Source organism: Mus caroli, chromosome 3 (assembly GCF_900094665.2).
Source record: "Mus caroli chromosome 3, CAROLI_EIJ_v1.1, whole genome shotgun sequence".
NCBI lineage: Eukaryota > Metazoa > Chordata > Mammalia > Rodentia > Muridae > Mus > Mus caroli.
Genome location: NC_034572.1, coordinates 74,902,886 through 74,930,877, shown reverse-complemented (window position 1 = coordinate 74,930,877; position 27,992 = coordinate 74,902,886). Strand labels below are relative to the sequence as shown.

Below are 27,992 nucleotides of genomic sequence, written 5' to 3'. Positions count from 1 at the left end.
AGCCTCTGCCGGGCCCACCTGTGTGTCTCTGTAATGAACTAAACAGCCTCGGCCCCATCATGGAGTTGGGCTGTTCCACATGCCCCAAAGCAACGAAAAAAAAAAAAAAAAAAAAAAAAAAAGATGGACCTATAAAAACCATAGGAAAAAAATGAATTCTGCTGGTTAATGTCAGGTATTTTGTCTCAATGACAAAAAGTCTAATGCAGTTGCTAAACCTCTTGTATATTACAGAACATCTTAGTTTGTGCACTTGATTATTAACTTCATTGACTAAAAGTAAAAATGTTAATTTTGTAGGATTAGCTATGTCTGCCAGCTGTTGCTAGGTAAAGCAGCAGAGGAAATGTTTATGTGTATAATTACAGAAAACATGATGATACTAATCAACACTGGGGGCGCACACACACACACACACACACACACACACACACACACACACGCCCAAGTCCTAGGACATTAGAACAGATGTACTAGGATGACAATGACAATACCCCATCCATGCTGGAAGGAGTACAGCTGGTTCTGCTCTATCTGCCTTAAGGCCTCAAAAGAAATGACTTGTCACCAGACTGGGGCGGGAAAATGTTTGAGCACAGTAGCTCTGAGCCCATCTGAATTCCCTCCTCTGTCTCTGATTGGCTAAAATATGGGAAGAAACAGCGCCCAGCCTCCTGCGGCTCCACTCATCATTGGCTGAGAAGAGTGGCAATCAGAGTTGGCCGAGACTGATGCCCTAGCTTCAGCTCCGCGCTGGTCTGGGAGCACTGTCGCCGCTGTAGTCGCTGTCTGGGTCCCTTCCGCGGTACTCTTGCCTGGAAGCTGCTTCCTAGGCTCCGGGCGCGGACACCATGGTGAGTGCTGTCAGGATGGTCAGTGGAACATCACACCTGAGCGGGTGGACCTTGACTGGCTAGAGAGCTGGCTGAGATGCAGAAACAAGCCCCAGGGCACACAGAGCGGAGGGCCGCGAGGAACAGCGCCTTTGGTGGGAGGTGGGGACATATGATCTGCTGGAGAGCTCCGAGTCTCTGGGTCTGGTTGGGTCCCCACCACTCAACCCCAGCCTCCAACTTCAGGGGATTCTGGGTTCAACGGGCAGGGTTGTGTGGGAGGCTCAGGGCTCAGGTTCCTGAGCTACCCCTGTTGCACCACGGTGACAGGTGAGCAGGGGTAAGAAGATGGGGGAGGGGAAAGGGAGGACGAGAATTCAAAGATCCCGCAGAGCCCCCCCTTTTAGAATAGGGTACCCCGAAAACGTAGCCTGAAGGCGAATGACAGGTCAGAGGCACCGGGTGGAAGACAGGGTTGCAAGACGCGGGTCCTTAACCGCGGGGTCTCTCTCTGCCCTTCAGTACGGTTTCGTGAACCATGCCCTGGAGCTGCTGGTGATCCGCAATTACGGTCCCGAGGTGTGGGAAGACATCAAGTAAGTGAACAGCCCCGCTCCCAGGGCCGCGCGTTGGCATCGCGCCCGCGCCCGCTTCTCTGGCTGCTCCCAGCAGGGTCGTGGTGCGCATCCTCCGGTCTCCGCTCCCACGCTCCGAAGCCCGGACCAGGAGAGGAGGGTAGGCCGGGGCGTGGCCGCCTAATCAAGCCCCTTGGGGTCGCTGCGGCCTCTTCACCCGACTGAGCGTGGGAACACCCAGACAGGCAGAGCACTGTGACTCCCAGGCCAGGTTCAGAGGATTGGTTAGCTCCCATGCAAAGGGACCTGGGGGCTCCCTGGGCCTCTGCAAGGTCTTGGGACCAGAGGCAGGAAATGAACAGAAGATTCGCTTTCTTTTGCGATTTACAAACCAGGTACACATAATATGGTTAAATCATTTGGTTATGCTATAGTGCACTCAAAGATTATTTCTCCAGTAAGTCATGAGAAACCCATATTTAATAAAGGGACATTTTCCCTTTAACTTGCCCAAATCACCCTTGCTTTGCTGTATTTTCTTTTGGCAACCCTAGCAGGGCATCCTAGTTTCTGTAGAGCTTTGAGTCTGGTACTCAGATAAGACGAGAAAATACACTTATCTGAGATTTTAAGGACCAGGGCATCTCTTAAGCTTTCTGTAGGTCTAAGGAGGAGGTTTATTGGGGATTGAAGCCAGAACCTTATCCCTGAGAGGCAAACACGATGCCACTGAGCTGCATGTCTGGCCTTTATATTTTTGAGACGGGATCTCCCTACACACAGCGTAGGCTGTCCTGGAACTGCCAATCTTCTGTCCTCTCCTAGTGCAGGTTTTAGAGAAATGCGTCATCAAGCCTAGCGGAGCATTGCAATCTAACAGACTTATCTTTCCCCCTCTCTCTTGTTGAAACTTGGATTTAACTCCTGAATATCTGAGTGCCACTACCAACTATAGTACAGTCACAGACTGGAATTACCACGTTCTGTCTGGGTAGCGTTGGTGGGGATTAGAGAAGGACAGAGGGGAACAGGTGTCTATTATTTGTTGAGTTCCTGCACCCACCGATGCACATTCGTCCTTGCTATTTTTCTCAGCACATTTTTATAAGCAATCAATTTCAACATGCCTTATTATGTAGTAAGAGGATGGTGATTTTCTGTGTGTATCTGTTTCCATAGAAATGACCAGGTCTATAATTTAAGTGTTAAAACCCAACATCTCCCTCCAGCTCTCTTGTGTTTGAGCTTTAATTCACGTTCCATAAGCCATCCGTGTTATCCACACTTGTATTATCCACAGGGCACTGCTGCATCCGATAAAAAAGAGGTCAGGATGTGGAAGTTGCCATTTTATCAAACTAAATTCTAAGAAGGAAGGCTGCTTTGTGGTTGCAGTTTTCTTTCGACTTTATTCTTTCCTTCAGAATTGTCATTTTCTCTGGAGACAGTATAGGAAAGGCAGACACTGAGAACAAGCCCTTCCAGGGCCACCAAGCATGGGGATGTCTGTAAGCCACTCTGTGACTGCACAAAGGCAACATCCACATCCCCCAGACATTAACCTCTCATCTTTAAAACGGAAATCCCCAAAGTTCATGATGGATGAACTATAGAAACAGATATGTTTAGGATTTAAAGAATACCAACATGTTTATCTTTAAAATTAAATTGTCAAGGGATTTGTTCATGGGGATTATAATCTAAAAATAAATACATTCTATTGATAACTTTCAAATGGTGGCAGAAAATAATACAGGTTACTTCAAGTAATACATACATGTACATACATACATATATACATACATATATACACATACACACACAGAGGGAGGGAGGGAGAGACAGAGATAGAGACAGAGAGAGGAGATGAGACAGGTTCTTGTTATGTAGCTTTGGATGTGTGGAAATTACCATGCAGATGAGGCTAGCCTTGTTCTTACAACAGTCTTCCTGTCCTTGCCTCTCATGTGTCTGGACCACAATCACGTGCACTCACCACGAAAAGAAGTACCACTGAGCACGATTCTTAGGTTGATAGAATGCTAATAATTATGAGCCAGGTCACATGGGGGGTTTCCTCTGCAATTACTTGCAAGGACAGTGCCCTTGTAATAGAGGAATAGAACCAGTGCTGGCTACCTGGTTGCTTGTTTTCTCTTTTTAGGAAGGCATCTTTTATTGTTGGCATGGGTGCAGTTTTGTATATTGCTGGGGAGTCTGGCTTGGGTCTCTGGATCTAGAGGATTAAAACTTTTCCTTGCTACCCTGCCTAGTTTCCCAACAGGTTGTTGAATGCCTCCGGGAAGAGCGTTTGCCTAATCAGCAGATGCTCACTGAGGGTGAGGGAGATGTAACTGCTAAGGCTGCTGTCATGAAGGTGTCTCCTCCCCTTCCAGCCCAGCCCAGAGCACTTCTGCAGCTATTGGCCCAAGATGCTTTCCGTTTTAACTTCTTATGGAAAACAATATATGAGAGAACTTTTTATCCTTTCCCCCCCCAATAAGAACCAACCTTTTTTTTTCTTCCTTTATGATTTGTGAAAAACTATAAATAGCTATAGGATGTTTTGTAATATTTTTGAAGTTTAGTAAGAAGTGGGCATTCATTCTTTATGAGAAAGGAAGCAAAACATTAAATGACAAATAAAACTCTAAGTGTCAGGTTCCAGACAGAAAATTCTAGATGACTAAGAGCAGAAAATATCTCCTTGTAAACTCAGGGTCTGCACAGACTATGACCAACAGCATCACCACTTCACAAGCATGTTGTCTCTTCTTCTCAGGAAAAAGAAAAATCGCTCAGGAACCTTCTCTTAAAAAGAAAGACAGAAAAGATTTAGTGTCTGTGCCCAAGTCTCGAGGCCAGGCATTGTGGATGTATATGCATAACTACTCAAATGCCACAGTATAAACATGTAAACACGGTAAGCTCTTATACTAGGCAACATCTGGATCCAGCATCCCCACCCACTTTTGATCTACACAATAACATAAGAGGGCAAGAAGTTGCCTCAGATCTTGCTTTGCACATTTTGAAGCTTCAGATGATCCTCCTAAGAAGCCATGATTCCCAAGTGATGAGATAAAAATATCTATCATCCATTTAGAAAATGTAATCAGACTTTATGCATATTAAGATACAATCTAAAGGCTTGATAGGTCTCTCTCTATTATCCGGGTGTCAGCCCTGGTTGATGTGGTAATTGTATTGTGTCAGTGAGCTCTGAGATTCTCTGCCTACCTTGGAATTTATATGGATTCTAAAGCTGGATTCAAAAGGCTGGAAATTCTAAGAAGGTTAAAAGTCTATTGAAAACAAGTGACAGCTGAAGATGTAGCTCAGTGGTAGGATCCAATACCAAAACACCACACACACACATACACACACATATACACACACTCACACGCACACACATGCACACACACACTCACACACACACACACACACTCACACACACATGCACACACACACCACACACACATACACACACACTCATACACGCACACACACACACACACACACACCACACACATACACACACACTCACACATACACACACACTCACACATACACACACATACTCACATACACACACTCACACACACACACACACACACACACACACATGCATCCCTTTCAGAAAACCACTTCTTTGCCTACAGGTAAGCAGGACAAAGCATTGGTTACTTTGTGCCTGATTTTTCTGAGAAACTAGAGATAAGCAGTTAGATGTAAATGCTGGCATGAAAACAGTAAGTTCTATAATAATGTAATCGCTTTGTGAATTACTAGATTCTGTTGTCAATTTGCTATCAGTCACTGTCCATATGTTTTGTAGGGCTTTTGTCAATTTGCTACATATTTAATTCATTAGTCCTCCTTCTCTTTCGTCTATTGTCAAGTTTATCTTTAGTGAACATAGTTTAGTACTTCAGGCACTGAGGGTAGAAAAGCAAATGATGTCATTCTTGTCTTGAAAAGTCTGCGATATGAGGATATTTTTAGTCTTACTCATTTTTTATAAAATTTCTCTGTCACTCAAATAAGGAAATGACTGTGAGATAGCATGTACTGATCTTCCTCTTTGAAACTCATATATGTAGCATAGTTTGCTAATCAGGAATGAATATTAGGGTCCAAACAAGAATTCTTAAAAAAAAAAAAAGAAAGAAAGAAAAGAAAGTTACATGACTCTCTAACCTGCCTAAACTTTCCAAGTCTCAGTTATATGTGGAAAAAAATTAATGTGTTAGGTTGCTGCAGTACATACAATATTGTCTGAAAAATGCTTAATGTGGTTCTTAAATAGCTTCAGAAGAAACAGTGTCTATTGTTTTCCAATTCTCCCTGGTAACTGGGCTTTTCAACATCTTTCTTCCACAGCACACCTGAAAGATGAGAAGCTCCTTTTGAGTAAAGGCAGACTGGGTCTAGGGGTGTGAATGGATGCTAGAGAGCTTGCTTTTAGCACTTCACACCCAAACAAAACACTAAGAACAGTTGTGTCAGCATGCTGTTTCCACCTAAGTGTTTCCTACCCTCTGGTGTAAGGCCTCAGGTCATTTCTCATTTCTCTCATCCCATTCATGCACTGACTGCTCTAATTGGTTTTGAATTATCTCCTGGCCTTTCTTCTTTCCCCTTGATCCTTATCATCTTCTCTTGCCCTACTCTAAAACAACCCTCTTGCCATGTCTATCATGGGCTCATCCTCCACATTGTACAGATTGTTAGAAAATGATTGTTTCACTATACCATCTACATTGCGATTCTTTAAGCCACTCACCAGCCCCTCATCCCTTCTGCTTTTTCACATTCGTGATGGAATGAGTTCTATTTCTACATATCTCTATACCACAATTCAAGTAGGAAAAAGCCTATGTGTTTTTAAATATGGGTAACACTTCATATTAAAAAGGTATTTACGCCTTCTAGAGTTGTTTCCTCTGTATGTATTTTCAGCTGAGCCCTGTAATATCCATTGGAAGAAGGAAATGACTTTCAAGCTCAGTGTGTTTGCCATTGTTGTGTTTCTTTCTTCCACTATGAAGTGGCATTTTGAAGAAATTAAATGACTGTCTGTCAAGAGCGTTATGTGTAGGAAGGGACCACTCCTCTGATACCATGCTTCATGTTCCTACAAGTATTTTCCAAAGAGAAGTTATCTAATATAAATACAACATATTTATTTTATTACTCAAAACAACCCATGGAAAAAATTAAACAGATGATATAAAGAAATTTATATAAAAATATAAATAAGCTCTGGGTTAGGATCGAGACATTTTTCTGTAGGAAATTCTTCCAAGTTAACATGAAAGCCAGAGGAAGACACAGGATGTATATTTGCTTGATGCTAGGGAACTGAACACCTCATTGTGAACCACCTCACACAGCTGCTGGTGAGCTGTCTGAACTGACACTTTGGAAACAACATGGTTCTTGTATGGTAAGGCAGACCATAGCGTTGTTTTGATTGGTTTGTTTTTATGATCTGCAGCAACCCTCTGGCTGGTCTTGGGAAGTATTCATTGCCCCATATTCTTCTTTTTTTGTGTGTTAAATGTATACCAGAACCATATTAGCTTGGTGTGGTTTTGTACATTGCAATGAGGACTATAAGAGAAACCAGAAAGCCCTTGATTTCTTTCTAAGTCAAGATTTGATGGCAGCAAACATTAACTAAACATGGCTGCTGTTTGCAAGAGCGATGTCCTTTGTATTCCATTTTTTTTCTCTAGAATCAGGGACCTGGCAAATGTTTCTGTCTAACATGTTGGAAGGTGATAGTTAGGGGTTGATGCTACGCAGATGTCTACAGGAAAGCACACTTAAGGAAATGAGTACTATAAAGAAGAATCTCTCCAGTTCAGTTCCCTAGCGACAGTGCAGACTTGAAGTCTTGAGGCTTTTGTGTTCACTGTTTTGCTTCTTTAAGCACTGAAGAAGAAACAGTAGGAGAATACTGCTGTTATTATTACTTGTATCTAGAAAAATATAAGACTTTTTTTTCTTCATAAACTATGTCAAAGATGGTAAGATCTAAGTATGACAGTGCAATTGAGGCTAAGGTCAATATGCATTATCCCATTTATCCTGAGCATCTCTCATTGCGGACTGATCTCAGCTACTCAATCATGCTGAGGTTTAGAGTTTGAAACACATGGTCCCAGTTATGGCTCCTTTTTTCCATATCCCCTCTTGGTTCCGTAAATATCTCCTTCTCAGCTTTGATATAGCACAGTGAGTGCTGTTAAAGGAACCATCTTATATGTCCAGCATTGTACCTTCCCTTCCTAGTACATGAGTTTGTTGATAATTATGCTTGAAATGATTCATTTAATATCTGACCCACCTCACTAGGATCTGGCCTTTTTACTATTCTTAGAGAAAACCCTTTCCTCCACCTGTCTCTATTTCTCTCTTTCTCCATGAAAATGATACATACATATGTCTATGAATTGTTTTACAGTATTAATTGAATAAAATAGAGAACATGTGAGTAACACATATTTATCGTGTCTGTGTGTGTACGTGTGTGTGTACATGTGTATGTGTACATGTGTGTGTGTATGTGTGTGTGTACATGTGTGTGTACGTGTGTGTGTGTACGTGTGTGTGTGTGTACATGTGTGTGTGTACGTGTGTGTGTGTGTGTGTGTATCTAGATCCTTAATTTTTAGGATGTTGGTCAAAGCTGGACTGTAGAGAAATACATGTCAGGCTGCAGTTAGGTTTGAGATAATGCCATTCCATGTTGAATGCTCTATCTCATTTATATTGATTATTATATTTATATGTGGATCTACCGTGCCCCAATGCTTCCCACTCATAACATCCCTAAATTGTCATATTCATTCCTTATTGTCACATTACAAATGAGAGAAGAGGGAACATTAAACAACCTCCTTAAACACATAGCTATTCACAGAGTAAGAACTGTGACAGACTGCTAATTATCCCCGCATGGGTTTTCTCCCAACGAGAACCTGAACTCTGCTTTCCAGCATGGACTGATTTAGCCAGGACTCTAACCATCTACATGTGGGCTCGTGTCTTCTGTATTCCTATTTGCTTCCCTTGAATGTTCTGGAATATGTACAATGAGTGTGATTACAATGTTTGGAAGGTGTTTTTAATTACCAACCATCAATTGTGTTGAAGAAAAGCAAACTCTTCTAAATTTTGAACAGATTGCTTGCTTTGAGGGGAACTATGACATCGAGTGCTCCCCAAGCAGGGTTGATGGTGAGGTGGATTCATCTGTTTGATAAGACTGTAGAAAGCCCTGATTTAAGATATATGTGAGTGGCTTTCAGAGTGGCAGCCACCGCTGTGATGCATCTCCCATGTCAGGATAGTCACTGTGAGAACAACCACAACAGTCTCTGCTCCCAATATGCCAAGAATGATGGCATTATTTTGCTTAAAATTGAGACCCATTTGTCATTTATTGAAGCATGGATGAATGACAGGTTGACTTATGGAAAACCACCTTCAATTAAGGTATGAAATGGAATGTGACTCTAGACGTAAAGGGTCTGTCACTCCTTTGGCGAAATTCTTTACACTGGAATCTCACCACGGGCATTCAGAGACTCATTAAAATCCTTGTAATTAGATCATGAAAATATGGCAGTTATTTTCCCTGCTACTTACAAATAAAAAAAAAAATCCACATGCAGCTTCAATGGGGCCTATGATTATTGTCTGTGGCTTCTAATGGAACATTTTAATTTTCATAATGACTAGATACAGCTCAGTGTTTAATATACTTCCCTCCCTCTCTTCTGGGCATTCCTAGAATTTATGATACAGACTAAATCTGTGTGCACCAGGAAGGCTCCAGGATCAGTAGTACTTGGGGATGTTGGATGGTCTGTCAAGTGTGGAATTGGTTGGAGCTCACCTTTGTTTTGAGACCTCTGTGGGAAGCACCTTTACCTAAAGGCACAGACTGTGCCTGGAGTCCACTTGCTGGGCAACTGAACAGTAGCAGCAGCTAAGGGTAGGATGTGGAGTCAATCATTTTGTTGTTCATACACAACATCAAGAGGAAGCTCCTGAAACAGAACTTGAGAAATGGTGCTTGACCATTTTGGACACGTTATATATCTGATTTTTTAAAGACATATAAAATATTCTTACTATGAAACATGAAGTATGTTCTTGTTCAGTTGTATTGGACAGCTCGCTTTTATAGTACAGTGTGTAGAAATTTATGGAAAGTATATTTGAGTAATAATCCCTTCCCTTGTTTTAAAGTGTGCATGCATATATTTAGCAGGCAAGTATTTCAGCCAACCCACCGAACACCATTCTGATAAAACTACCCACTACCCATTTTTTGGAGGTAACTAGTAGATATGAAAAATGGGCTTACATTGCAACTACTATCAATCAGCAGGAGTGAGCTGAAAATGAATTGTTCTAGGGCAAATATGGCACCTATCTATAATGCATTACTGTGGCAGTGAACATATGATTCTGTTATTATTTTGTTCCCATCTGAAAATTTAATCACTATTCTAAGTCACATAAAAGAAGAGTTCTTGCTTTTACCATTTACAATTCATAAGTTTTACTGGCAAATCAATAAAGTGCACACTTGCTTTCTTTTATGCAGAATGGAGACTTCTGAGTTGGTCATTGCACCTCTTGCCTCTTCCCTGCACGTTTCCTCTGCCTCCTCTTTGCCTTGCTTCTCCTCTTACCTCCTCCCCTGGACATTCTTTCTCCCTCCCCTGTGGCCTTCACAGTTTGCTTCTTCAACTGCTGTAGCTCTGTGTGAAATAGAGACTGGTTGTGCTAACAGTCCCATCCCGGTGGTAACTGCATGAGCGTGTGTGCATTATGCTCTGCAAAAGACATGGGATGAAACCTCAGGATGCCCTCAGACTAGCCCAGCGACATACAGGAGAGCTGTAGTTCTTTATTTTGCACAGGCTGTGCAGAAAGACTTCTGACTCATTATTTAGAAAAAAAAAATAAAAGAAAACCAAATGAGATAAGCAAAATAAATTAAAAGTATGTTAAAAATATTTAATGTTAGAGAAAATTTCGAATTATGAATCCCGGAGAAGCCCATGGCTGCTTCACATGATGCAGAAACTGAGTAAAGTTGATGCTAAGATGATTTTGAAAAATTGAGTCTAGAAAGATGGTGAGAGAACATGGATCTGGGTAAGTCAAGCTCCAAGGAAATGCTACATATAAAAAAATGTTAAATTATTAGAAATGGTATATGTAGTAGATAGAGAGATGTGTATTCAGTATTAGCTTTTAAAAGTATAAATGTTATGGGGCAAGCAAGTAAGAGATGAAGAACTTGAAAGCTCTGTAACTTGAATTATGTATGTTGCTTATATAATCTATCCACTAACTTGCTTCCTAAATTTTCTTTTATTTTCTGGTCACTTTCTCTGATTTCAGTCAGTAGCAACTGAAGGAGGAAAAATTCTCCCAAACTAAGGAGAGAGAATCTTTAGCAGAAATGGAAGCAGGAGAGCCATTAAAGTTTCTACCAAGTAATATGGTGGGTCTGTCATGAAGAGCACTGACTGAGGGTGTTGGGGGGGGTCCATTATGAAGAGCACTGAGGGTGGAGGTGTTAATCACTTCTGTGTACCACATGGCAACTAAGGCTTTAGGCAGCAGGAAGCCTGATACAATAGGAATCTGTGAGGAATGTAGGAGAGGTGCTGAACACTGACAAGACATTTCCAGCAGCGGCTGCAGGGGGTACTGCCTGCCTCCCCTTCATCATTATGCATGCCTGTTCCTGCTCAGGTTAATCTGTTATCCAACCACATTTGGGGGGGGGTCTGTGATTCTCTAGTTAGTGTTTCCCCTGAATACAGGAGATGATGGATGGGCTGGGTAGAGGAAAGTATTGGTTCCAGCAGGATGGGTGGATGATGGCAGACAGCAACTGCATCTCTTCACACGCCAAATGGCACATCAACCCTGAAGACCCCAGTGCCACTGTGTGGAATGCGGAATCTCACTGCTATCTCTTTCTTCCCCCATTCTTATTCTGTCTACCTTGTGTTCTTGTCTCCAAGCATATGCCATGCTATAATGTAGTATGGAATTTAACACTTTTTACATATTGCTTCTTTCTACAATTGCAATACCAGTCAGTGAGGGCTGGTATCTTTCATAGTTTTCTTTATTGACATATCAAGATGCTGTGAAAAAGAGCTAGAGCCTGAAAGGCCTGGAATATGTGTGGAAACACATCTGGGGCAGGGAATAAAAAAGAAAACAAGCAACTGGCTATTCCCCAGGGCTTCAGAGATAAATGCAAATAAGAGTTCTAAGTGTCTGAATAATTCAATGGAATTCAGCACGACATTTCCACAAGAAGACGCTTCCTGGTCTGTACTCTGCTTACTCTGTTTTTAGCTCCTCCAGGGAGCCTGACCGAGGATCATTTTAGGAAGGAATGCTTAAGAGATAAAGGAGCTTGTTTCAATAAACAGAGAGGATGTGGGTCTGGTTGGTAGTTAGCTGATCTCTCTGGAAAAGGCTGCTTCTCTGTTTTCTACATATGGAGTGTGGATGCTTCTCACTCATTTAAGGGTTACCATGGATTGGTGGGTGTTTTATAGAAACTAAGTTTATTATGAAAAATTATATGATTGGATTTAATTCATTTCAAAGAATAGAACATGCTGACTATAATGAATTAGCATATATTTTGTTGTAGACTTGATTAACATTTATGCATATTTTATGTCAGATGTCACTAAATTTCCATGTGGACATTAGAGTTGGTTCACAATAAGAAGAAAATTGGAAAAATAACAAAATTGACATAGTCGTGGCCTTCAAAACAGCCAATTCCATTCCTAGGAATTTATTCTGTTTCTCTATAAACACACAAATATAGTCCTTGTAATGTTGCTCTTTATACTTATTGAAGAAAATAAAAGCACTGTACCTCACTAACAAGACTTTAATGTATTTGAACAGTGCAAATTTGTTCAGTCGTGGTATCCAAGAGTAATTTGTTGAACGGAAAAGAAAGCCATCAAAGATGACATTGAAACTAGCTGCCTTGAAAAGCATTACATATTCAAGTGTGAACAACTTGATATAGTACTGAAAGTAGTTTTTTCAGGCTAAAGGAAGCTTGTTATTTCATTTTTAGTTTTTTCTTCCCTGTGCCTTATGAATTCTTATAATAAGCAATAAGAGCACCTAACTTGAATCACTGCATTATCAAAGAGTATGCATCTGTACATCAATGTTTGGCGTTTTTCCATAGTGTTGCGATGTATGATATTAAGAAGATATAAGCTCTTTGGAGAACTATGTTCCTTTCACTTGACAGTTATGTATGCTTGGAATGTAGAATAAGGTCACACTTGACATATAGGTCAATAACTGAGAATGCAAGTATGTGAAGCTCTATCTTAATAAATATAGACTGCTTTAATGGCTTTGGTCATAAAGTCACATGGCTTTGTGTCATTATTGTCATGGGAAGCCAGTTACATTCAGCTTCTCATTTTAGGAAAGCTAGGTTTTCATGCTCATTTTATATATGTGACTTGCTTAACTTCACCCAACTAATAAATTCTGAGCTCTGAAATTGTGTTTTCTTGGTACAGGGAATGGGATTCAGGGCCTTGTGACTATTAGGAGGACAACTTCCCAGCTATGCATAATTACAGCAAGATCATAAATTATATGCTCTGAAGGACATAGAAAGTCTTTGCAAATGTTCCCATGCTAAGTCATGCATATGAGACGACTCAACTGGGGAGATTTCCCTTGAATAAACAGAGAGCAGCAGCTGTGACAGAACAGCTCCTGAGGGAAGAGTGCCTGGGGTACACCTTGAAAATGTCACTGTGCCAGTGTCTGGGTACAGGAGTTCAAGGGAGGTGGGTTGAGGCAGAGAGAGCTCTCCAACATTGTGTGCGAATGGAGCAAAGTTGTCCATTGTGTCTCACGTGGAGACAGCTGTCTGGGAACTAGTCAGCGCTTTCTCCACCCAGCACTGTTTGAAGGATGGTTTTCTCCACGGCTTGGACACTTCCTTAAGAAAAACAATCCAAATCTGATCACAATAAATAGACTCCTGATGGCTGTTCAGAAATGATAAGCAGCATTTCCTTGCACGAACTGTGCATGGTTTGAGCTGCTGTGTTTAATCTGTGAAAGATATATGAGAAGACTGACCAATCCACTCAGCTTCTCTAACTGGATGGGTTTAAAACATAACTCTTACTCCCACCCCAGACCATCACACAGCCTTTTCCAGTCAGCTACTGATGACTGTTATTCAGGCCAGAAACCTCCTTGTCATGCAGAGACTCTACCCTCCCTCAGGCCAGTTTCAGCAGGCTGTGCTATCTACCCAAACAGTCACCTAAATGGAAGTCCTTGCTCACACACCCTGCTGGCTCTCTTGATCCACTCCCTGCCTTCTCAGCCGAACATGCCGCTCCCCCTAGAGTGTATTTGTTCCAAAATAAGAGGATTCCGGTTTGTTTGGCTAAAGTCTGCATCTCCAGTTCCCAGTACAGTGCCTCACACCTATAGAGAGTCAATAAATATTTACTATTTCCCAGTTTAAACATAACTACATTGCAGTCTGTTATTCATGAGAGTACTAAAATGTATTGCATGTATTGTTTTAATTTGGGCAGAAGCATGTGGCAATTCCTCTGAAGTCACTGGGTTGTTAGGTACACAGCGTCGTCTTAAGCAATTTTGCCTCCACAAATCCTGTTTCAGAAATAAACACTATCATGATTTTGACAGATGCTCTTATTTCAACTTTGCTCTCTATCACTCTTCCATTTTCTTTCAGAAAAGAGGCGCAACTGGATGAAGAAGGCCAGTTTCTTGTCAGAATAATATACGATGATTCCAAAACATATGACCTGGTGGCTGCTGCAAGCAAAGTCCTCAGTAGGTTGAAAACAACTTTCCTGCTCTGTGTTAGCTACACATAGGACCATAAAGGAATGTGTGCTCCAAGACCACAGTGTATCATGCAAGTTTTCACTGTACAGTCGTGAGGGGTTGATGGATGATGCTAGGCTGTGGCTATGCTAAATCCTACCTTTACAGCATAAGCTGTTGGGTAAACAGAACATCGAAAGTGGAAATCTCCTGCCCCCCACCCCTTCCCTATCCCTGTACAAGGTCTTGCATTGGAGGGAAAAACAAACAAACAAACAAACAACTACTGCCAATACTTCAGCATCCCGAAGAGTAAGCACTCAAATGTAGTGTGCAGGAAACATTATTCTTCAAATGTGTTATAGTAATAAGCTATGTGAAGCACTGGCAAAAAGAGAGAGGCAATCCACTGACAGATGAAGTTCACAGATAAGACTCATGGCTGAAAAAAAAACCAATTCAAACAGGTTTCATGGAGTAAAGCCATTCTGAGCACTAATGTTTCAGAGGACTATATATACTTCAACTGCTGTCTGCACAGAAGAGGATGAAATCTTAGCTCTACTTTGCAGAATTTAGGAATTAGAAACAAAACTACTAGATGATTAATAAAAAGAAAAACACATAGCAGTTATGAAAAAACACATAGAGTAAATTTTTAAAATATTGATTTTCAAATGTGCAAAACTGAAATATCTGTTTGGGTCCAGAGTAGAGCTAAAGAAAAAAAAAACCCACACATTTTCAATTTAATAATAAATTAAGGCAAATTTGAGGGATGATGATATCTTATATTATCAAAGTCAGTTAAAACTGTTAATATGTTCATACTATTAATATACTTTTTAATTTATTTTTATGTGAAAGGTATTTGTGATTGTATGTATATGCATATACAGAACAGCATGTGTGTTTGGATGCATGTGCACATGAGAGACCAGAAGACAGTTTCAGGTGTTTTTGTCAATTGTTCTTATTTTTATATATTAAGAAGTTTTTGAAATTATAATTTTTCATTTCTCCATTGCATCTCCTTTCTCTAGGCCTTCCAACATATACTCCATCCTCTCTTCTTCTAACCCATGGCCTCATTTTTGTTTATCATTTATGTATATATTTAGGAATATATATAATATATTTATTCTTCATTACATGAGCACAACCTGCTCAGCCCATATAATGTTGCTTGTAAGTCCGTGTTTTCAAGGTTGATAATTTGTTATTAAATAATCTATTGGTGTGCTCTTCTGTGGAACACACTGTATCTTCTGATCTCTGCATTCTTGGTTGCCTGTACTTCCTTGTCCTGGGCTGAACTCTCAGGCGCTTCCCCCAGCCATCCACATTAACATGTCCAATGGTGTTGTTCTTGCTCTACTCCTGTTCTCTTTAGGCAGGTATGATGGTGAGACTTTGTCAGTGTAGCTTCTGACATATTGAGGAAAGATAATCTCACAGCAAACTCTTATTCCTCTGGATCTTGCAGCCCTTCTGGTCCCTCTTCTGAAGTGACCCCTGAGCCTTAGGTAGTAATTTTGTAGATGTATCTATTTGGACTAGACTTCATGCTTCACATTTTGGGCAGTCACTTCATCTTCCTTTCCAGGATAGGGTCTCCCACTGAACCTGGAATTCACAGTTTGACTGGATGGCTGGTTGGCCACCAAGCTCCATTGATCCACCTGTCTCCAACCCACCAGTGCCGGAGCCACTGTATCTGGCTACTATATAAGCACTGGAGATCCATGTGCAGGTTATCACACTTGTAAGACAGGCACTTTGCCAAAGACTCCATTTGTCCAGCCTCCTCACACCGTTAAGGAATTTTCACTGAAGATATGTGAGATCGGCTTCCTACTAAGATTTATGAATAAGTGGTTTCCCTAGAATTACTTATATTAATAAAAATAAAAGGTCTATCTTCTCAGTAAACGATTCATTGAATAAATAATTATACTCACATACTCACGTTGAGTCAGATGTTAGTCAAAATTCATAAGAAAGGTACCTACATAAATTTCATGAAATATTAATGATCCCTTTCTAAGAAAAAGCAGGATATTAGGATTTATACTCTGTGTAAGAAGTAGTTAAATATTCATATTTCTATAAAGAAAAGTTATTTTGCAACAAGGGATCTTACTACTTTTATTTTGTGTGGGTGGGGGGAGGGAGGTTGTGTGCTTGCTCGTGCTCGTGCACATGTGTGCACGATAGACAGATATTTATGTACCACATCACGTGTATGGGGGTCAGAGGAGAACTTGAGAATCAGTTCTTTCAACCACGTGGACCTTGGGCATCAAAGTCTGGTCACGAAGCTTCATAATGTCATTTTACGAATGCTGTGTCCTTGATTTGAATAAATGTTTTTAAAAGAAACAATACACTAAATACCTAATAAAAACTATTAAACATACGTGTGTTAGTATATAAATTGAGAAAAATGGTTATATCCCTAATAGTGTGAGTTGCACCATTAACTCATTAGCATAGTCTTCTAAGATTTCATATTAGTTCGTTGGTCAGAGATTCTATGTTCACACTGTACAATAATTGTCGATATTTTATATCATTTCCATATACACTTGTGCTTATTCTTCTTATTGAGAGTCTTCTGCCTGTTCTTTCTTTTTCATCTACAAAACAGACCTCAATGCTGGCGAAATCCTGCAGATGTTTGGGAAGATGTTTTTCGTCTTCTGCCAGGAGTCTGGCTACGATACCATCTTGCGTGTCCTGGGATCTAATGTCAGGGAGTTTTTGCAGGTGAGATGTTCGAGGTCCTGAGAGTGAAAGCTCTCGGTGCCTGTTATTAAATTTGAGCTCTGAAATACTTCTATTTAGCCAGCTGGACAAGAGTGTCTTGCTGCTGGCAAGGAACCCTAGTGACCATTCTCACATAAAATTTAATTATTAGATGATTCTACACATATTTCAGAATTTTCAGTCATGTGTTTTCATAGTTTCTGGTTGTTGATTCTGAATATGCGAGCCTTCAATTAGTATTCTCTTAAAGTCCACAGGGTCTATCACGACCTGTTCAATTGCCTTTAAGAAAGAATTACTCGTGCTAATGATGTGGTCTTTTGTTTTCATATGTAATCTGGTTTATTTTTTGTAACATACTTCTAAATATAAGCTCTCATTGGACAGTGTATGAGTATTTAGTAAGCAGTTTCTGGGCTCCTTATTAGGAGAAAGCTGTAGGTGCTTCAGGTATCCCACTTTGGAGAACTAATTCATCGCATTTGAGTTACAAATCAGTTGATCTAACATAGAAAGAAAGAGATATGAGGAAATTCAAAGTTGGTTTCAGGTAAAAAAAAAATAACAACAACAACAACAAAAACCCCAAAAGACAAAAACAAACACCAGCCCTCAAGGCCTTTATCTTACAGCACTCAACAGTGACCACAGAAGTCTGTCCTAGTAAGTTCCCCGTTTGCTGAGAGGCTATTTCGGGACTGCCTGTGCTATTTTGAGCTCTGGCTTTTGTGAGACCCTCCGGATGAATGTGTGAAGGCTCAGCGTCATGGAGCTGGGTTGCAAAGAGTGTGTCCAACCTGACTGCTGAGAGAGGCTAGACCTGCTGGAAAGTGATGTCAGCGCAGTCCCAGCTGAACTGAAGCCCAGTCTTGAGAGAATGTAAACCACTCCAAGGCCAGCTGCGTTATTGATTTAACAGCCAAAATAAGAACGCTGGTGTTTAATCAAAATGTCTGTTGTTTACACAGGGACATTTTTCTTATAAACTTAAAGCAGCGTTAAATCAAGATGAACACTGGTTTATAGACTCCAGCTGTGGACTTACTAAAGTCCTGCTATCCGAAGAAAGAATGCCCCTTCCAAAGGAAATAGCTACTGATGTTGAAGTCAGTCTGATAATCTGATGGTGTTTAAATTGATTATTTCAAACGGATTGAATCTTGAGACTTCAAAGTGTTGGAGGGATTTTAGAGTCTTTGAATATAAAGTACATTTTTAAAGTATGTTTGTTGACCACTGTCGCCTTCCAGAGATTTTTTAAAAATATATTTGAGTGTGTGTGTGTGTGTGTGTGTCCATATACTCAGAGATGCAGGTACCCAGAGGCCAGAAGTGGGCATCTGATCCCTTGGAGTTGGAATTAAAGGACACTGAGAACTACCTTTGTAGGTGCTGGGAACGGAATTCTGGTCTTCTGTTAGAGGAGTGAATGGCCACAACTGTTGAGCCACGTCTTTAGCCCCACCCGTGAAGTTTCAACTTACAATAGCTCTCCATTTTAATGTCATTCTCAGTGATTAGATTTACACAACAGGTCACAGATTTCAGTAGATTTATTCATTTCTTCATCTTACCTGAACTCATTTTTTACCATCTCCCATCTCACAGAGGAGGTGTTTTTATGTGCTCTCAAACTGTAGAGATGCTAGCTCCTCAACACATTGTAAAAGCTTAATTATTACTTGATAATTTTCTGCATTATGTAGTACACCCCGGTCACACCAGCCAACCTTTTCAGGCCCCCTCCCTCTCTACCAGTACCCAAATCCTCCTAACAAGTCTTCATCCAGCCATCCTATCTTTCTGTTTTGCATTGGTTTTGACTGGTTCATCCAAGACTGCCCGCCCTGGGCATGGCTAGTGGCTGCATCATTAAAGGCAGTGATGGCCTTTCCCTTAGCAACCTCAACTACCAGTAGCTCACTACTCTCCAGGCACAGCCAGGGCCCTGTAGTCCCCTTCAGCATTCCTGACTGGATGTTCACATGTTCCACTTCTGTGAGATGATGAGTCCAGTGTGCATGGCATGCTGGGAAAACAGCTTTCATGACCATCCTCCCCATCATGTGGCCTTTGTTACCTTCACTCTGTCCCCTCTTTTGTGATGTTCCTTGAGCTGGGGAAGCAGAGATACGGTCATCACAGTGAGGGCTGGGCAAAGTGACTCAAAAGTGACTCAGTCAAGTATTCTTAGGATCTTGAACAGCCAGTCTCCACATTAACTACTGTTACTACTAAAGGAAGATTCCCTGAACAAGTCTGAAGACAGAGCAAGTCTATCAGTAGGAAGTTAACAATTTAGGTTGGCAAAATGCCTGTTTGGCAACACGGAAGAGGTAGATTCACCTGGGGCCTCCCAGCCATGGCCTTTCACCTGACTACAGCATCCGATATGAACTTTCACACTGGAAATTATCTAAGAGGTAATTCACCCAGTTCCCAAGATGATGCAAAAGAATAAAAAACGGATCATTTATAATTTAATATTAAAACTTTATTGACATCTTTAAATTAACTATGATTTTATTTTGTGTCCCCTTGAGTACGACTGAAAACTACAAACTTTGGAATTATCAAGTTTTTGTTATTTCCTACTTTTGAACAGTGAATTTTTGTCTTGCAACTCTCTACTATCATGGCAAATTTATTACAATAAGATAATACTTTACTTAGAAGTAGGTGGTTTTGTTGGGGTTAGTCTAACAAATAGAAATTCAGTGCACCTTTCTCTGTGTCTGTTGTTGTAAAGCGAAGCACCTGGTTTTCACAGATTGTTTTAAGATCCTAGCTTACATATAACATTTTTCTTCCAGCATATATTAATAAAACACTCTTCACCATGTACTTCTCCAATCACAGAGTGAGATGAACTGGCTTCATCATATGGAGAGTTCAAAAGTTTTTCTTTCTTTTTCACCCCCTAATTTTAATAAATAACCAAATATTTCAACTTATCCTAAATGCTAAATTTGGAGAACTCAGTCTTTTTGATGTTTCTTTGAAACTTTCCAGGAAGGGTCTTCCTTTATTGAGAGACTAGACATCCTCCTCACTTCTTCACTCTCTTCTCTTTACTCTGAGGAGTTGTCTAAAATGCAAATATAAGCTCATCATATCCTTTTCTTCTTTGAGCCCTTCAGTGATTCTCTCTTGCTTGCTGGAAGTATGAAGCATATCAGGTTTAAGGCAGTGCAGAGGACTTCTCCCACCACACTCTCCATCTCTAGACCCTCTCAGAGCATACAGTTAACCTTGACCTCTGTGGACTCTTTATTTGCCGGGCTCCCTCTTTCCTCTGGGGCTGTGTGCACACTCTAGCCTCAGCCTGGGACAGGGCTCTGGCTCCTATCTATTCACAGAGCAAAGTCAGTTGGTCTTCCAGGTCTCTTTGCTTCTTCCAGGAAGACTCCATTCTTTGGTCTAAACTCTGCCCTTCTTGAGAGGTGGTCGCTGGCTTTTCTCAGGCTTTCAAAGCAGGCTGTCCCGAGCCTCAGTCCTGGCACTAAAGCATCATTTCCTGTTTCTTTCACTGGAATGTAAACCATGGCAGGCCAGAGACCCTGCAGAGTAACTCAGTGGATGCTTGCCTTAAACCAGAGGGGGGATGAACCAATTGCTTAAAAGCAAAAGAAGAAAGGAAGGAAGAAAACATCCAATAAGTGGATCCGGTAGTAATGATTTCATCAAGGACCGTCCCTTTGAAGTGGGGCTGTGCAACATTGAGAGTTTTTCAAGAAAAGTATAGCTTCCATCTTAGAGGAATTATGAGAGTTTATTCTGAGCCAAAAATGAGTGACCATGACCTGGAAACACAGACTCAGGTTGCCAGATTTGATTCCATGTGCCATGACTACTCTTGGCTTGGTGGACATTAGTACTCAGCTAATAATACATTTTAGAGGTTTTACTTAATAGTCATGAAGATGTTAAATCAGAATGGGAAAAAAAAAGAAGTCTATTAAAAGACCAGAGATAATTCTTGGTAATTTGGCGCCAGAAATGCAGCATTCCAATCCTATAACCTCAAAGCTCTAATTGGTCAGTCAGCTCTATAAAGTTTTAAATATATCCATGCTGGTTTTTTTAATTTCTTTTTCTGAAAATTTCACTTGATAGAAGTTAGGCTGAAATTGACACATAAGAAAAGATACATTAGAGTTTTTTTTTTTTAGGTAGGTAAGGTAAATTTGTGTTTATTTTTCAATTTTCAGGCTAAAATCCTGCATCTATACATTAAAATACATTGCTATATCTTTACATTAAATATACCTCTGCATTTTTTAAATGTCAACTTTGATATTCCCATTTAAACATGTCAGATAACATTAACATTGCTACTAAAGGTATAGCTCAGGAGACTGTTTTACCAGGCCAGGTTTTGAGTAAGCGCGTTCATCTATTTCATCATTGCAAAGAAGACTTAGGGTGTAGAGCTTCTCTTCCTGTCTCTCTTTGAATATCTTAGCAAGAGTGGCTTTTCCAAAACACACATACACACACGGGGGTGGGGGGAGAGGGAGAGGGAGGGAGAGAAGACATACACACACTCACACACACATATGCATGCATATACATGCATATATGCTCACACATATATAATTATATGAAATGTACTTTAAATGTTTCTGAATTCCAAAAACTGTATGTATGTATGTTTGTATGTATGTATGTATGTATGACTGGAAGACATCAATTCTGTAGGCATTGGTTAATTCTAGAGCAACTTTTTAAACGATTTTCACATGTATTTATTTAGTTTGTGAGTATACACCCAGATGTATGCACATGCAAGAGCACGTTTCTGGATGTCGTTGGTCAGTTTTAAAGGAGGTGGCTTTCTCCTTCCTTCTGAGTTCCTCGGAAACCAAACTCAGATCATCAGGTGTGGTGACAAATGCTTTCACACACTGAGCTGTCTCAGCATAATTCTGGAGTATTCGTAATATTTCACAAATCGATGCTTTCAGTGAGATAATACGTCTGCTCCTTTATAGAAATGGTATATTCCAGGCCACACAGTAAAGGCAATGTCTGTAATTTAGTTCTATGACATTTTGACATTTTCTGTGACTATTTTCTTTAAACAGTGCTTGCCTTCTCATTTGAGAGCTTTTTCGTCCATCACCAAACTCATGGCCTTATACAACTTCTCTTGTGTTTCTAGATTCAATGTTTAAAATTTTGCATTATGGTGACTTTAACAATGAGGTTTCCCAATGAACACAGTGATAAAGTATAGAAATACTTCTAGAGGAAGCTTTGTCCATTTGTCTGTAGGAATTGAATAGCCTGCACGTGGCTTTTCTTCAGTTGGTGCCGCTATCAGTTTGGGGGCTGTGAATAAAAGTCATCTTTTGAGTTTATTCTGAAGTGAATTAGTAATTGAAAACACAAACAATAAGATGAAGAATTAAGAAAACTTTTACTCTGATTGTTAGATTTTATATGGATTTAACTGAGACTGTGGTTGAAAAGACAAAGCTATATTTTAGCAAGATTTTTCCACTCTTTTGTACTTCTATGTTCTTAAATTAGGCATACACAAATTTCTCTCTGAATGTCTGTGAGCAGAATGAAGCAGTCCTGCTGCATATGTATGCTTGGCTGGCCCCCTGAGAACATCACTGGTAACGATTGCCAGCCAGTGTTGTTTGAACTTCAATCCGTTCTGCATTGTGAATACATTTTCCAGAGGTCATTGAGACAGTATCTTCTGTCCCTCCTGTGCCTGGCTGGCCTCCATCAGGAGATGCACGTCTCCTTCCTTTGAATAAGGGTTGGCTTTGGCAATCATTTGACCAGCAGATTAGGCAAAGGTGACATAATGACACATCCTAGGCCATAGAATCAATAGTCTTCATTTTGTTTCTTGGGTATCTGGGGGCAGTGGGTGGGGATCCATTATGGATCCAGAAACCTAACATGAGAAGTTCAGGCCACACAGACTGTGTAGAGATAGTCAGAACAAAATCCTGCCTGATTTCCTTGCATGTAATTGGCTTACAAAAACCTGGCTACATTGCTGGCCATTTCAAGGGTTCATCATAAAAGAACCAGTCACCCTGTCTATGTTCTGGTGACACCAGTAAGGCATTTCCACACTCAGACAGCAGGGGACTTGTCAAAGATAACAATAAATTATCATTAATTAGCATTTCAATCAATAGGTGTTGCTGTCTGTGGTTTGCTATACCACAAGGGCAACAGCAACAGGCTTTGATTATTTTTCCTTGTAGGTTTTTTTTTTTTCCTGTTAGTATGTATGTGCACTTATGTAATGAATCAAGAACTTTGAGTAAATCCTTGGTGAGATGATGCACAGCTTTGGTAGTGGGACTCAAATAAGGCCAAAACAAGATTATCGCTTCATTCATTCCCTGTGATGCTGCATTGCTAGTTTATCTGTACTTTATGGCCCAAGGTTGCCAGGTTCACTTAAAAAACACAGAGAAAAATGCTATTTTAGAGACTAGTTAAGATGTGTATTCAGGAGCTTATTTTAATATCCATAAGGATGGCATATAAAAATTTAAATATACTTTCATTCTTGGCTAGAAGGCTTGGTTTGTGGCACTTTCAGCCCACTCCCTCCATATATTCCGAATCCTCCCCCAACACAGCATACAGCCTGCAGGAGGACTGTCTCCAGCTCTGCTTAGCTCTGATTTGGACTTATAAAACACAGCCCACCGGCAGCATCCTGGCATTCACAGCAGATCCAATTTCAAATTCTCAAATGTTTGTACAAGGGGCTATTTTGGGAAATACTAGGATTTTCCTGAACAGCTATAAAGCCCTAATACTTCCCTAAATTATTTATATTTTGTAGAAAAAATGCACTTGACACTTTATTTTAACTTTTGAAACTCAAAAAGAAACATCTAAACTCAATTTCTACAACCTTCAACTAAAATATGACTTAATTTTATTTTAAACAGAAAAACAGAACAAAACTTCAGAAGGAAGAGAAATACATTAAAAGTGAAAGATTCTTCTTTGAATAATTGGTTGCACTAAATATAGATCCGTTGTTAAATTTGGTATTATCTGGAAGGATTCTGTTTTTAACATGCATTGTAAAGGACAGAAATATGTGAAATATATGTAAGTGCATTTTATTTATTTTTATTGTTATTGAAGATATGGCTTTTGAGAAGATGAGGTAAGAAGTACATACTGTTTTGGGGGAGGTTGTTTGCTTTTTGTTTTGTTTTGTTTTGTTTTTTGAGAAAGAGTTTTTAGTGTAGCCATGACTGTGCTGGAACACCAGGTAGGCTTTGAACTCCAGAGATTCTCCTGCATCTGCAAGTGCTGGGATTAAATGTGTGTACCACTTCCACAGGGCTAATACTACAATTTTAAAAGTGATTTCTATTTAAATAATTTTTTTAATTTATTTTTCATTATTTGTATTTGATATTTTCAGTTTAAATAATTTTAAAGGCTCTGATAAGTTTTCTTTGCAAATAAAATATTCCAGTTTACTTTTTGACTTTTTTTGTTGTTTTTGTTTTTGTTTTTTGAGACAAGGTTTCTCTGTATAGCCCTGGCTGTCCTGGAACTCACTCTGTATAGACTAGGCTGGCCTTAAACTCAGAAATCTGCCTGACTCTGCCTCCTAAATGCTGGGATTAAAAGAGTGTGCCGCCACTGCCCAGCTAAAAAGAGTTGCCTTTTAAAAGAAAAACAAAAAAACAAACAAACAAACCAAAAACCAAATCAATCATTTATTTATTTTTAAAATCTTTATGCGTAAGTGTGAATTCCTACATGTCTGTGCACTGTATTGATATCTAGTGTCCCGGAAGGCTTGGCTTCTATTTCCTAAAGGGGAGTTACAGGCAGTTGTAAGTTGTGAGTTACAGCAGCTGAGGGTCCTATGCAAGATAAGCAAGTGCTCTTAAGTGGCTCTGAGTCACCTCTGAAGCCAACTTCATGCTTTTCTTTTACAAACACTAAACCTTTTCATTTTTTTTGAAGGAGCAGCTCCTAAGAGGAAAGGCAGAAGCAAAGAACAAACCTGCTTCCATTTTAGGCTTAAAAGCCATCTTACATTAAAGACAAACTAGGCTCATTCCTATTTATGATTAAACTTTTGTTTCTCAAGGATTGGGCTATGCCCCACCTGTAACCTTAACTACAAATGGTCCTGTACCTCCTGTTCCAGGAATGGCAGTCATGTCTTTGTTTCAAAGAGTTCTTTATAACCATCTTGCGACCCTCATTGTTTCAAAAGGTTATATGACCACCTGAGACAACCTTGTTATGCCTACCTTGCAACCATACCTTTGTTCCAAGAGGCCATTAGGACTCCATTGTTTTTCCTGTTCTTATAACTTCAACTATTTTGCCCTCCCCCCTTCCCCAATTTGGAAACCATCTACTTCTGAACTATTACACCCAGTGCTGACCTCTTCCCATTAGGGAAAGTAACCCGTGTATGCAAATAAAAATATTTTAATTAATTGCTTGCTTCAATTAGTTTGACCATGATTATATGGGTCAGATCTTTCTCTGTGTGTCCCACCAGCTTTGAGTTAAATTCGCCATTTGTTTCAGCATCCTTCTTCTCCAACTTCCAATGACCTGTTTCTCATTAACTTCACCAAGGGGATTTTCAGGGGCTGCAATTCACGTTAAACATGGTGGATGCAGACCCTGCCTCTCAGAGATGTGAGAGGAGAAAGTGCTGGGGGAGAGGATGGAAGGACGGAGAAGGCTTTGCAAGAACATCTTTCATTTTCAGGGCTGAATCTCAGTGGATTGTCTCCACAGACAACTTCCTTTCAACCACAAGGATCAGGATTAAGGATTATGGAGACTGGAAACAAAAAACAAAAAACAGTTTGCTTTCCAGGCAGAGTCTTTATCTCTACATTTCTGTGGCCAATTTACAAGGTTTTGATTAGCTGTACTGCGAGCAAAGAGAGGAGGTCTTGGATTTCTGCATAGTTTGTCTCTGTAATTATATATGAACTTATTTTTGGCATGCCTGGTATATTTTTTTAAAATGTGCGTTATTTTCTAAGTAGTCCAAAAATCTTAAAATATACGCGCACCTTAAACATATTTCCCCAAAGAACAACAGCCTCCTACATCTGTAGAGCACACTCCTTCTCGAGCTGCAGCAAGGCCCACAGCCCAAGTGTAACAGGAATCATTTTCCTTCTTCTACAAAGCACAAACACCAGGAGACTGCTAAAGTGGCCTGGCAGCTGCAGAATTCCCGCATAGAAAATATGCCTTTATTCTCTTTGTGAGAGAGGGAACACGCAATGATATCAGCACCGTTAGAAATGGAATTAAAACTTCAGACTAGATTTTTGGTTATCGGAACAAAAACACCACCATTTTAGATGATGCTAAGGAGGAGAAGCCCAAGCGTATTCGCGGTTGCTCCATGGCTTCCTGGAAGTTGTTCACGCTGAAGCATCTGTGTTTACATTTTCCCACGGCTTTTTGGCTCTTATGCGCATGTGCGAACTCCTTGTAACTGGCCCTGCAGCTGCTCTCTTCCTGTACTTACCTCCATGGGTATATTTAGAAATAAAACAATTCTAGTTTTGTGATGAAAGGTTTATTGCCCAGACTGTATCAATATAGCTATGTTAGTGAACAGTCAAATGTGTTTAGTTAGTGCTATCAAATGTGAATAGCTTTTCTCTTGGCCATGTTAAGGGTCCCTGTTTGTGATTTCCAGAGGATATTGTAACTATAGTAGTTTAAATGTGAAGACTGCGCATTTATTAGCAATACAAGTGTGGTGAAAATAATTTAAATTTAATCACAATCCCATTTCTTAGAAGAGACAGGTCGTGGTAAGCGCTTGAAACTTGATAGAGTAGAACTGAGTGAGGAAAGCGGTAACTGAAGAAATCCCGAGAGTGAGTTTTGTGTGGGATACTATCTAAAGAAAATCAATATTACATTAAGTGGTAAATCTCTCATGCTCCAACAAAGCACTCAGCTTGTGCATTTAATTAGTAGCAAATTCAATACAACAGCAAATCCCTGGAGACTCAGTTACCACAAAAAGGCTTGAACACCATACCATGCCCAGCCTTTGTAGTGACCCTCTTGCCTGCAGGACTGCATCGTAGCAAGGCTGTACTTCCAATACTCAGACCTTAATCGTGCCCACACCCGTGCACAAATTCAGATGGCTGGCCTTGCGGGAAGGGTGCTACCTTTCACCTGTCCTGGGTGACCAAGTCCAGTGTCAGAACTGCCTTACCATCAAGGTGGCCACTGGTAGAAATGGTACCTTTGTCACTGCCAAGGTATTGTCTTGACTGCTTGTAGGAATGTACAGAGGGCACATAATGAACCAAAATGAAAATTGATAGCAAGCACATGTCTATTGACTAGGGAATATTTAAATATTTTGTTTAGAAAAATGAAAAAGTATTAAACCACCTATTTAAGATAGCTTTCTTTCATACAAGGAATATAACGCAGTACTTGGACTGTATATTTAAGTATTTTGTTTAGAAAAATGAAAAAGTATTAAACCACCTATTTAAGATAGCTTTCTTTCATACAAGGAATATAACGCAGTACTTGGACTGTAATATGGAAGAAATGGGTTTTTAATGCAGCCACAAACTCAGCTCTGACTTTGTGGAAAATGGAGATATGTAAAACTCTTAGCAATACATTTTCTTCTCAAGAGGTTTTTCTCTTTCAAGATTGTTACATCAAAAGTTCGGCAGGGGTCTTAAGGTCCTGCAGCGGAGCTTTCGGGTCTTCTCTTCACGGGGAAGAATTTCCACAAAAACAATTTGTTAAAGAAAGAATCCATTGTATGGTTCAACTCAATAGAAAGAAAGGAATATGAAGTTCTGGGACAGGTAGGTTTCAGGAATGGCATGGAGCAAGCTAGACTGCCTCTTAA

General features: G+C 40.2%; 1 protein-coding gene across 1 annotated transcript in view; it reads left to right on the top strand.

Moving 5' to 3' along the window:
* The first annotated feature begins 714 nt into the window (after positions 1-714).
* Positions 715-27,992, top strand: part of Gucy1b1 (guanylate cyclase 1 soluble subunit beta 1) — a 42,984-nt gene continuing 15,706 nt past the window's right edge. The window contains exons 1-4 of the mRNA XM_021158183.1: positions 715-854; positions 1,356-1,429; positions 14,235-14,335; positions 16,980-17,098. Coding sequence (XP_021013842.1) covers positions 852-854; positions 1,356-1,429; positions 14,235-14,335; positions 16,980-17,098 — 297 coding nt within the window. The 5' untranslated portion in view covers positions 715-851. The remainder of the gene's footprint in view (positions 855-1,355; positions 1,430-14,234; positions 14,336-16,979; positions 17,099-27,992) is intronic.